Raw genomic sequence first — 12,807 nt, 5'->3', positions numbered from 1 at the left:
AAATGGTAAATAGAGAACAAGAGTCAATGATGTAAGAGTAGAGGGAACAAGAGAGGGGAAAATGAATGAGAGTATGTGACCTAGTAAGACCACAGTAACTTTTGGACACTAACCATCAGAGCTCCAGCTGTCATGTCGGCAGGTGGCCTTCAGAGTGGTGCTTCCATTCACTTCACAGATTGTTGGATTAGCACCCTGCCCTGGTGTATGAGACATCTCTATGCACTTCCCATGGAGTTGCGGGGACAGGGAGTAGTGCATGGGTTTGTAGGAGAAAGCAGAGCAGTAACCGGACAGACAGGCTCGTTGATAGAAATCTAACACCTTCTTCCTGAGAGATCGAGATAAATGGTATGGAGTGTATAAAAGCAAGTGAAAGAAAAGAACAGGGAAAGAGGGAAAGAGGGAAAGTGAAAGGAAGATGGAATGAGAGAGGTGGAGAGATAATAAACCATAGTTAAGTTGTGATAGGAGATTTAAGGCCAGTAAAAAAAAATCTCAGTTAGAGGAGTGTTCCATACATTGCTTTTTGCCTGACGTGAGAATGAGCAGCACTGTAAAGTAAGGTTTGTACACAAAAGAATAAAGAGTACCTGTCAGACCCAGCTAGTGGGAAGATGTCTGCGCCATCCCAGAAATCTGTGCAAGCCTCTAAAATAATGTCAGCTGCTCCGTGAGACAGCATCTGCTCTGTGTCTGTGACCGTCATGAGTGGGGAGTCAGAGAGTCAAACACAGAAACAGAGAAAGGAAGAGTGAGAAACAAACTGAAACTGATGAATTATCAGAAAATGATCACAAGGAATACAATGACTGGCAGAGGTTACACAAAGCAATGTTATAAAAAAGAGAGGCAAAGACAGACGGGAGAGAGAGGAGTGGAGGAGAGAGAGTGCGAGAAAGACACAAAGGAAGACAGAGCGATAGACAGAAAGCAAGATAGACAGACTAGAAGAGAACAATGAAGCAAGAGTGAAAAGGTCCAGCAGGGTGTGAAGATAATGAAGGTGAGATGATGAGAGAAAGAAGAGGACAACATGTAAGTAATCAATTCACAATCAGCACAGCATGGAGGGTATAGAAAAGATGTTCAGGGCTTATGAGACTTGAGGCTTCTTACTTGTTGTGATATCTCTGACAAAGAGGCTGATCATCTGACTAAGTGGGGGTCTTCGTTTGGTAGTGGTTGGAAGCTTTGAGAGTAGAGTCTCCTTAGATGTATCTTCACTAGGGAGGTGATAGATAGATACATGATTCTGCAACTTAAACAATTCCTTGGCCCCAGGGGTGAATCCTAACCATGGAGATAAACAATGAGAGAATGTTATTCAATAAACCACCACAAGAGGGAGATGATATTCAAGAGAAAATATAAATTAATTTATTTAATTGTGGCGAGAGTCCACAAGCCATTACTCCTGGGAATTCCACTCCTGACCACTAGGAGGAGGCAAAGATTCCCAAAACTCCAAGAGCCCTTAAAAAAACCCTCCCCCACCTCACTGGTAAACCAGTCTAATGTACAGTATAACCAAGCAAGGAGAAAAAGAAAGTTAAGGACAAGAGCAAGGAAAAAAAAAAAGGGGAGGTGCACACTTAAAGTGATGGTAAACTTCACGTTTTAATATCACATACGGAATCTAAGCGATATTTAGTTGATCACTTAATTTAGTTGATCACTTCTAATGAAGATGCGCTGTAACTTACTATTTAATCTTGCTTAATTCTAATACCCAATATAACTTGTTTTTTTGTGAGCGAACAGTTGGAACTGTTCTCAAATCTGCACTCTTTAGCAGTACGACACTTTTTTTTCTAGCTAGAGCACCGAATGGAGAACAGTTCAAACCGTTGGCTTGCTAAAAATATGAGCTTTGAAGTGGGCAGCCCGAGCACAGGGTACAAGAATGGCACAGCTAGATTAAACAGTCAATTACAGTGCATCTTCATTAGAAGTGATCAATTAAAAGTCCCAACAAAATATCGCTCATTTTCCAGACCTGATTTTAAATATGTAAAGTTTAACATCACTTTAAACTGAATCCAGAAAAAAATAATTAAAATCTAGCAAAAAATAGGTGGGTCTTGTGGACTCTAACTACCATTAAAGAAATTAAATTTATCAGGCAAGTATAAATTATATCGTATTTCATAACGGTGGTAAGAGTCCACAAACTCCTGGGAAACAAACCAAGCTGTGGAGTCCACAAGAAATTGTATTTATACTTATACAGTCAACACCAGAACTTTTGTTGTTTTAAAAGATAGATATAATCCCTTAATTACCCATTCCACAGTTTTGCATAACCAACACTGTTATAATAATACACGTTTTAACTCTGTAATTACCTTGTAGCTAAGCCTCTGCAGACTGCCCCCTTATATCAGTTCTTTTGACAGACTTGCATTTTAGCCAATCAGTGCTCACTCCTCGGTAAATTCCCGTGCATGAGCTCAATGTTATCTATATGAAACACATCAACTAATGCCCTCTAGTGGTGATAAACTGTCAAAATGCATTTAGATTAGAGGTGGCCTTCAAAGTCTAAGAAATTAGCATATGAACCTCCTAGGTTTAGCTTTCAACTAAATATACCAAGAAAACAAAGCAAAATTGGTGATAAAACTAAATCGGAGCCAACTACTGAAGTAGCCAGGCGTGTTCCACGGAAGCTCCTGGCTCATGGACTTGAAATTTAAGAATAATTCATTAAAATGGACCTGGATTCACTTCTACAGAGCCCAAGTCCTAACACATTTCTTTTAAATAGCTAAGGAAAAGGAGAAAACATTGTTCCGAGGACACACTTCCAGTCTAAGCTCTTCAACAACACCATGTGATAAGCGGCGCCATCTAACACACCGAGCGCTTTCTACATCAGTGAACGTTATAAACCACAGCCCAAATAACTGCATAATCCCCTCTTGGTTAAAACAGCAGGCACTAATACTACATAACCAAGAGTGGATTTGGAGATACAACTACGTTCTTTTACATTGAACACATAGAAGCTACTGCACTAAGATCTTCAGAAAGGGCTCATCCTCAAATAGCAATATTAGCATGGAGGTATTAGATGCATGGGAACAACGTACCCAACAGCGTATCGACTGGCACTTCCAGAGTCTCAAGACAAGTCTTACTTCCCTCCTAGCCTTACTGACACAGTCATTGGCACAAGGCACGGCTACTCCTAAACCAGAGCAGAGTGATAAAATTTACATTCAACCTTCAGTCCCGGCCCAGCAGAAGCCTAACATTATATTAACAAGCTCTATACCGTGTCCTCAGCACTCTGAGTCTGAAAGAAAACCAGACACAGGCTATCTGCTGCGCGGGGACCCGGCGCCTGAGGAGTTGTTGGGCAGAGAGGTCTGCCATTCATTCAGTCGCATCACCTGCAGTATCCTATAACACCCGAAATGCATTCTCCTATAAAGCATATCTTCCAGGAACTGATGAAACTCTGAAAGGCCCTGAGTGTGGAGGTTGCCTTAAAGGGAGTACACATCTTAGTCATGAGCAATTTCACTATGTAAAGGGGACTGTTGCCTTCATGAAGAAAATACAGCTCTATCTGAATAAGGAAAGTATTCCCATCAACCACAGACCCAATATATAATGGAGACATATTTCCTTCTTAATAACGGAAGGGGCTTTATTGAAACTCAGATCCCTGGGCAAGAAAGATCACAATTTGACCATGCTTTGTGTCAGAACTATCATGAAGCAGGATAAACTTCAGGGACTATACTTATAAATAGCTCTGGTGCAGGTTCATATCCAAAACCATGGCTTTTGTTTCCATTTTTCCTCTTTTTACCTTTATTTAAGATGTCGTTACACATTCCAGAGCAATGTTACTATTATTAGAAGTAGTTATGTACGGATTGCTTAGGTTCACACAAGCTGAATAACCAAATTGTTTATTTTGCCTAACTCTTACCTTACTTTTTTGGGTAGCCCTGAAATCATTTAGATATATTCAGTGGCGACTCTAAGAACAATATAAAGGGGGGGCACATAAGATACCAGAGTCAAAACTGGGGGGGCACTAAAATATATATATATATAGATAATCCAAACAAATGCACTCCATAAAACAGTTCCTCTTAATGCCACGGTGCCATATAGTAATCCAGATAGTATTGCAAAAATAGGCACTCACTGGTCTTTATAAAACTTCACATTTAATAACCTAATTTATGTAAGAACTTACCTGATAAATTCATTTCTTTCATATTGGCAAGAGTCCATGAGCTAGTGACGTATGGGATATACATTCCTACCAGGAGGGGCAAAGTTTCCCAAACCTCAAAATGCCTATAAATACACCCCTCACCACACCCACAATTCAGTTTAACGAAAAGCCAAGAAGTGGGGTGATAAGAAAGCAGCGAAAGCACAAGGAATTGGAATAATTGTGCTTTATACAAAAAAATCATAACCACCACAAAAAGGGTGGGCCTTATGGACTCTTGCCACCTTGTTGGCGTGTGTGCCTTTTATGTATTTTTCAAATAAAGGAGCTTTACATTTTTAAGCTTTAGCCTGGCGGTACTTTATTTACTTTCACCCTTTTTTACTAAACCTTTTTGAGTGCGAGGATTCCGGTTGTTCTACTAAGTTCTTACATAAATTATGTTTTCTTTCATGTAATTGCCAAGAGTCCATTAGCTAGTGACGTATGGGATAGCAAATACCCAAGATGTGGAACTTCCACGCAAGAGTCACTAGAGAGGGAGGGATAAAATCAAGACAGCCAATTCCGCTGAAAAAATAATCCATAACCCAAATCAAAAAGTTTTAATCTTAAAATGAAAAAAAACTGAAATTATAAGCAGAAGAATCAAACTGAAACAGCTGCCTGAAGTACTTTTCTACCAAAAACTGCTTCAGAAGAAGAAAAAACATCAAAATGGTAGAATTTAGTAAAAGTATGCAAAGAAGACCAAGTTGCTGCTTTGCAGATCTGATCAACAGAAGCTTCATTCTTAAAAGCCCAGGAAGTAGAAACTGACCTAGTAGAATAAGCCGTAATCCTTTGAGGCGGGGATTTACCCGACTCCACATAAGCATGATGAATCAAAGACTTTAACCAAGATGCCAAAGAAATGGCAGAAGCCTTCTGACCTTTCCTAGAACCAGAAAAGACAACAAATAGACTAGAAGTCTTCCTGAAATCTTTAGTAGCTTCAACATAATATTTCAAAGCTCTAACTACATCCAAAGAATGTAAAGATCTCTCCAGAGAATTATTAGGATTAGGACACAAAGAAGGGACAACAATTTCTCTACTAATGTTGTTAGAATTCACAACTTTAGGTAAAAAATTAAATGAAGTCAGCAACACCGCCTTATTCTGATGAAAAATCAGAAAAGGAGATTCACAAGAAAGAGCAGATAACTCAGAAACTCTTCTAGCAGAAGAGATGGCCAAAAGGAATAAAACTTTCCAAGAAAGTAATTTAATATCCAGAGAATGCATAGGTTCAAACGGAGGAGCCTGTAAAGCCCTCAGAACCAAATTAAGACTCCAGGGAGGAGAAATTGACTTAATGATAGGCTTAATACAAACCAAAGCCTGTACAAAACAATGAATATCAGGATGATTAGCAATCTTTTTGTGAAAAAGTACAGAAAGAGCAGAGATCTGTCCTTTCAAGGAACTTGCAGACGAACCTTTTTCCAAACCATCCTGAAGAAAGTGTAAAATTCTAGGAATTCTAAAAGAATGCCAAAAGAATTTATGTGAAGAACACCAAGAAAAGTAAGTCTTCCAAACTCAGTAATAGATCTTTCTAGACACAGATTACGAGCCTGTAACATAGTATTAATCACTGAATCAGAGAAACCTCTATGACTGAGTATTAAGCGTTTAATCTCCATACCTTCAAATTTAATGATTTGAGATTCTGATGGAAAAATGGGCCTTGAGATAGAAGGTCTGGCCTTAACGGAAGTGTCCAAGGTTGGCAACTGGCCATCCGAACGAGATCCGCATACCAAAACCTGTGTGGCCATGCTGGAGCCACCAGCAGTACAAACGAACGCTCCATTAGGATTTTGGAAATTACTTTTGGAAGAAGAACTAGAGGCGGAAAGATATAAGCAGGTTGATAATTCCAAGGAAGTGACAACGCGTCCACCGCTTTCCGCCCGAGGATCCTTGGATCTGAACAGATACCTGGGAAGTTTCTTGTTTAGATGAGAGGCCATCAGATCTATTTCTGGAAGTCCCCAGATTTGAACAATCTGAAGAAATACCTCTGGGTGAAGAGACCATTCGCCCGGATGTAACGTCTGGCGACTGAGATAATCTGCTTCCCAATTGTCTATACCTGGGATGTGAACCGCAGAAATTAGACAGGAGCTGGATTCCGCCCATACAAGTATCCGAGATACTTCTTTCATAGCCTGAGGACTGTGAGTCCCCCCTTGATGATTGACATATGCCACGGTTGTGACATTGTCTGTCTGAAAAGAAATAAACGATTCTCTCTTCAGGGGCGCGATCCGATATGCAGCGTCGCCCGCAAAAGCCGGCGACGCCGAAATTTGCACTGGTTTGGTATCACATATACGGCGTAACATAGAAATTACGCCCATAGTTTTTTGGGCCATAAGCAGGTATACCAAACCATGCAGTTTGGTATCCAATATACAGCGTAAGGACTTACGTAGCGAAAATGGAGAAATCTTACTCCATTTTCACCTCGTCACAAAATGCAGCAGTAGTAAGCCTTACGCTGTCTATTGGAGCCCCGTAACTCCCTAAACTACTTGCTAAATAAACCTAACGCATGCGCAATGTCTATCTACCTGTCAACCGCGAACTGCTAAATAAACCTAACACCTAACGCATGCGTAATGTCAACCGCGAACTGCTAAATAAACCTAACACCTAACGCATGCGCAATGTCTATCTACCTGTCAACCGCGATCCCCCGCCGCAATCCCTAATAAAGTATATAAACCCTAAACTGCCGCTCCCGGACCCGCCGCCACCTACAATAAAAGTATAACCCCCAATGTGATCCCCCTACACCGTCGCCAGCTACATTACCTACCCCCTAAAGTGAGCCCCTTACACCGCCGCCATCTACCTTACCTACCCCCTAAAGTGAGCCCCTACCCCGCCGCAATCTACCTTACCTACCCCCTAAAGTGAGCCCCTACCCCGCCGCCATCTACCTTACCTACCCCCTAAAGTGAGCCCCTACCCCGCTGCCATCTACCTTACCTACCCCCTAAAGTGAGCCCCTTACACCGCCGCCATCTACCTTACCAACCCCCTAAAGTGAGCTCCTACCCCGTCGCCATCTATTTAAAAAATATTAACCCCTAACTTAATCCCCCTACACCGCCGCCAACTATATTAACTATATTAACCCTAATTAATTGTAATTTTAAGATTGATTTACATCGAAAGGAAACAGAAATACTTTGTTAAGGTATGAAAGCTTTCACAATGAACCCTTAAAAAATTCTCTACCACGTAGTCAATTTAAAAGAGTGAAAAGGATAGTAAATGAGGAATCCTTAGTCACAAGCAGATTACAAGAAATGGGGGATAAATTTATACAAAGGGGATACCCTGTGAAACTGATTGAGAATGAAATTAAAAGGGTCAATGAGCCAGAAGAAAAAGGTAATAGTGTTTCTAAGAAAGAGATTGAAGAAAGGGTAGTTTGTGTAACACAGTTTAACCCTATCAGTAGAGAAATCAGAAACATATCTAGACACTGGCATATTTTGAAAAATTGTAATTTGGATGTTGTATCCTTTAAAAAACCACCAATGATGGCATACCGCAGAGTCCAAAATTTGGGAGACATTCTAGTTAGAAATGATTTGGGATCACGGAAGAAACAGAAATATATTACTAAAAAGAGTTATGGAACTTTTCCATGCTTGGGCTGTGCAAGTTGTAGTGCAGTCATTAAAGGGACAGAATTCCAACATCCCCAAACAGGTAAAACATTTAGCATTAACAATTTTTATACGTGTGACGTATCCTATGTCGTATGCCTTATTAAATGCCCGTGTTCCAAAATCTATATTGGTGAGACCACCAGAAGGGTATGAGATAGGATGAGTCAACACAGATCCAATATTAGATGTGGGGATCAGGAAGCCCCTGTATCATGTCACTTTTTGAATGCAGGCCACAATATAAGTCAATTACGGTGGCAAATAATTGATGGAGTGGATAATCTAAGAAGAGGGGGCAATAGGGAAACCATATTAAAACAAAAGGAATCTTATTGGATACATAAATTGGATGCTTTAATTCCTAAAGGAATCAACAGAGAGCTGGATTTCAAAGTGTTTCTGTAATAAATGCCTTTGTATTAAAACTTTGCAATGGTTTCTAGAAAAAGTATTGCCTTGTAGTAAAAATCAAGTATTGGTTAAGATTTATATATATTTTTATCAACTGATGAATAGGTAAATTGTATATTGTTTTTAACTTTGTTTATGTGTTTAATTGTAATAATATTTGTAACCACTAGGTGGTGGTGTTAAGTGATAGAATTCACTTTGTAACAGTATACATGGGGTTAATATGTAGGCCTATAAATGCACCTCATCAGATGAGGCTCATTATCATGATTAAGGGATAATATCCCAAAACGTTGCTGCTTACCTGCTTTGTACCTGTATGGGAATAAGATGATTCAATAAAGCATTGAAAATTCATTGAGGTGCTGTGGATTTTTCTACGCTTCTATGTATTCAGAGGTTGACAGTCCCGCCTACCACCTGCACCTGTGATACTGTGGAGCTGTACACTGCTTGTGTGTATTCTATAACATAAATCTTCCTACCAGAGTAGAAACATTTGTCTTGGTGCTAACAAATTTACAAAAAGGATGTTTACCTGTCCATTTACAACCCACTCATTCACATTGTCCCCAGTATTTATTCCAATTACTATGGTAGCTGCTTTGACAATGTCAATAAATCTTTTGTGAGTTCACACAAACTGGTTGTAAGTTATCTGGGGAGTTACCTGAAACAGCACAGAGCAGAGTGACCGATGGTCACACACTCTGTAACAGACTCTATTGGAAAAAACAAACACATTATCTCGGTCTCCTTAGAGAAGCTTCTGTAAAATGCTGCTGGCTGCTGCACATTCCCCTTTCAACAGTCATAATGTTTTTCCGGTATGGCTGACAAGGTGGCAGAAGTGACAACACTCAATCATCTTCTAGATGTCAAAATCTGCAAATGTACATTGTTGTCACTTCTGCCACCTTGTCAGCCATACCGGAAAAACATTATGACTGTTGAAAGGGGAATGTGCAGCAGCCAGCAGCATTTTACAGAAGATTCTCTAAGGAGACGGAGCTAATGTGTTTTTTTTCGGTGGAGTCTGTTAAAGAGTGTGTGAGCCGTTAGCCGTGTCCTAAGTAACCCTGTTGTGTGACTTACCTCCAGGTCATTTTCTTGCTGCCTGCTGGTCCTGCTCGGCTCCTTCCCGCGCTCTCTAGCTGAGCTCTTGTCCTGACCTGCACCACAGCGCCTAGTGGCTCCTCCCTCTTCCTCTCCAGGCTCTGGTCATTTTCCTTGTGTTGTGTAGGAACGTGACTGGCTGGCTGGAACTGGAGGAGGCTAGCATAGTAGTAAATAGCAGCATGGAGTATATTGGAGCCAAGTGGTGCTGCGTGTAGATGGGTGGGGGTTCTTCCGCTCGAACTGAGCACAGGGAGGCACGCTGCACATATTATTTATTACTACTAACTCAGTTATTTATTCTCAAAATAAAAAACACTGACCGTTCACAAACTTCACACAAGCCCTGGGGCTGGGGGCAGACAGGGGGGGGGCATCTGCCCCCCCTGTAGCGACGCCACTGGATACATTGTCTAATAATAGAGACTTTTTTTTTAGGATTTCTTTTAAGTTTTAGGTGCCAGTTCTATTACCGAGGAGTCTGGATAAAATGACTAATAAAGAAGGTGGTTCACTATCCATATATGCTTTTCTTACTTCTAGCAACAGCTCTTTTGAAGTTAAGGTCTCCCTGTCTGCGGCAGGGATAGGGAGAAAACTATTTCTATCTCATTATTCCATACACTGATATGTAGATGTTTCAGAAGTCTTCCTACTTTAAAGATGTGATTATAGAACCACCTCTTTTTCTTTTTGTCACTTAGAAATCTTACCTAAATTGCTCTGTTCTTACCCAAGGGACCTGATACTACTCCCAGTATACCTCCTTTCTTAGAATGATTGCTCAGTCAATTTATCTATACATGTAGTTTGGCTATAGTTCAACATACAAACTTTTATTATAGTACAAAGTTGATTGTAGTGATCTAAGCTATCTGTAATCACCTATTCTATTACAATTTGAGCGAAACCCACTCCTTAGCTATCTATACCACTGATCTTGACTGTAAATGTAGTAATGTATATATTTGACCCAGTGTTACTTCTGTCAATATAACATTATTATTATTATCAGATCTCTGATAAGCATGTAGCTCCATAATATTCTCTCTTTTAGCTATTTACAAAAAAGGTATCACTTTTATACGTTTTTCACCTCCATAGTCAAGTATGCTTACAATTATCACCTAGTTTGTCTTGGAATATTTATAATATCTTCAAGCTAACTAGATCAAGTTCCTATATTTCATGATGGTCATGTAAGTTTTACAGCTAGTTAAGAAGCTGAGTTTGTTGAATATGTATATTTTTCAAGAAATTTACTGCGCCACGTTTTACTTAACATGGGGTCACTTACACTGTCCTCTTACGAGACACTTTATATCATGTAACCTTGTTGCCGTGAGAGAGAGAGGGGACCGTTTGTGACAGTATGAAGGTTACCTTGTTATTTACCTTAGTGCATTTTTTGACATTTTACCTCTTTTATGTTATCTATTTCAGTATAACTAGTTGGACACCTATTGCTAGTCTATTATATATTTATATAACATATATAGACCATAGTTACTATTAATTTACACCCTCACATCTACAAAATGGGTCTCAGAGTTGTGCTCCCCAATATTTTTAACAGGTTACATATACGTATTTAGGCTCAGGCTGGTTAACTTGAATACCCCCTGAAAATCTGAAGACTCGCCAGAAACACAGGCCTACAAGCTCCCTACGGAGCTGGTCAAATGGGCCCCGATATGTAGAGAAGAAACAACCACAACTGTGATCCAACATGCAGCCTTCAGCTAGTAAAGCAGGCAATCCAACTGCTCTGGTCCCAAGGAGCTGCCTTGCAAAGGAGGAGGATAACCCATCTCTAAAAAGCTTATGAATCAAAAGCTTCAATCAGGAAGCCAAATAAATATCAGTTGACATCGGAATCCTTAACAAAAATCAGAAAAAATCCTTGTTAGCCTGCAAACAAAATGTCAAAGCCCTTACAACATCCAAAATAAGAAGAAGCCTCTCCTTAGAACCTTTTGGGTTAGGACAAAAAAGTAAGAACAACAAACTCCTGACTAAAAAAGTCTAAAGACAACATTTAAAGGGACACTAAAACCACATTTTTTCTTTCACGATTCAGATAGAGCATGCAATTTTAGGCAACTTTCTAATTTACTCCTATTATTTTGCAATCTTTATTTGAAAAGAAGGAATGTAAAGCTTAGGAGCCGGCCCATTTTAGGTTCAGCAGCCTTGATAGTGCTTGCTTATTGGTGACTACATTCAGCCAACCAATAAGCAAGCGTTACCCAGGTGCTGAACCAAAAATGGGCTGGCTCCTGTAAAAAAAAGAAAATTGGATTTAGTATCCCCTTAAGGCAAGAAAAAAAACGAACTCTCAAAACAGCCTTATCTTGATGACCCACGGAAAAGAGCAGACAAAACAAAAATACTTCTAACAGTAGGAATTGGTAAAAGAAACAAAACCTTTCAAGACAAAAACAGAATTTATGCTTACCTGATAAATTACTTTCTCCAACGGTGTGTCCGGTCCACGGCGTCATCCTTACTTGTGGGAATATCTCTTCCCCAACAGGAAATGGCAAAGAGTCCCAGCAAAGCTGGCCATATAGTCCCCTCCTAGGCTCCGCCCACCCCAGTCATGTCGACCGACGGACAGGAGGAAAAAATATAGGAGAAACCATATGGTACCGTGGTTACTGTAGTTAGAGAAAATAATTCATCAGACCTGATTAAAAAACCAGGGCGGGCCGTGGACCGGACACACCGTTGGAGAAAGTAATTTATCAGGTAAGCATAAATTCTGTTTTCTCCAACATTGGTGTGTCCGGTCCACGGCGTCATCCTTACTTGTGGGAACCAATACCAAAGCTTTAGGACACGGATGAAGGGAGGGAGCAAATCAGGTTACCTAAACGGAAGGCACCACGGCTTGCAAAACCTTTCTCCCAAAAATAGCCTCCGAAGAAGCAAAAGTATCAAATTTGTAGAATTTGGCAAAAGTGTGCAGTGAAGACCAAGTCGCTGCCTTACATATCTGATCAACAGAAGCCTCGTTCTTGAAGGCCCATGTGGAGGCCACAGCCCTAGTGGAGTGAGCTGTGATTCTTTCAGGAGGCTGCCGTCCGGCAGTCTCGTAAGCCAATCGGAATGATGCTTTTAAGCCAGAAAGAGAGGTAGAAGTCGCTTTTTGACCTCTCCTTTACCAGAATAGACGACAAACAGAAAAGATGTTTGTCTGAAAATCTTTGTAGCTTCTAAATAGAATTTTAGAGCACGGACTACGTCCAAATTGTGTAACAAACGTTCCTTCTTTGAAACTGGATTCGGACACAAAGAAGGTACAACTATCTCCTGGTTAATATTTTTGTTAGAAACAACCTT

At 40.2% G+C, this 12,807-nt stretch overlaps 1 protein-coding gene across 4 annotated transcripts in view; it reads right to left on the bottom strand.

The window, feature by feature from the left end:
• TMEM94 (transmembrane protein 94) overlaps positions 1-12,807 on the bottom strand; it is a 105,067-nt gene that overhangs the window by 25,389 nt on the left and 66,871 nt on the right. For all 4 annotated transcript variants that reach the window (XM_053708993.1, XM_053708987.1, XM_053709007.1 and 1 more), the window contains exons 16-18: positions 1,120-1,293; positions 594-696; positions 114-331 (exon numbers count right to left, since the gene is read on the bottom strand). In XM_053708993.1, the coding sequence (XP_053564968.1) occupies positions 114-331; positions 594-696; positions 1,120-1,293 (495 nt within the window). The remainder of the gene's footprint in view (positions 1-113; positions 332-593; positions 697-1,119; positions 1,294-12,807) is intronic.

The sequence above is a fragment of the Bombina bombina genome, chromosome 1 (genome assembly GCF_027579735.1).
Source record: "Bombina bombina isolate aBomBom1 chromosome 1, aBomBom1.pri, whole genome shotgun sequence".
In the NCBI taxonomy this organism is placed as follows: Eukaryota; Metazoa; Chordata; class Amphibia; order Anura; family Bombinatoridae; genus Bombina; species Bombina bombina.
This window is presented reverse-complemented; position numbering and strand designations above follow the sequence as displayed.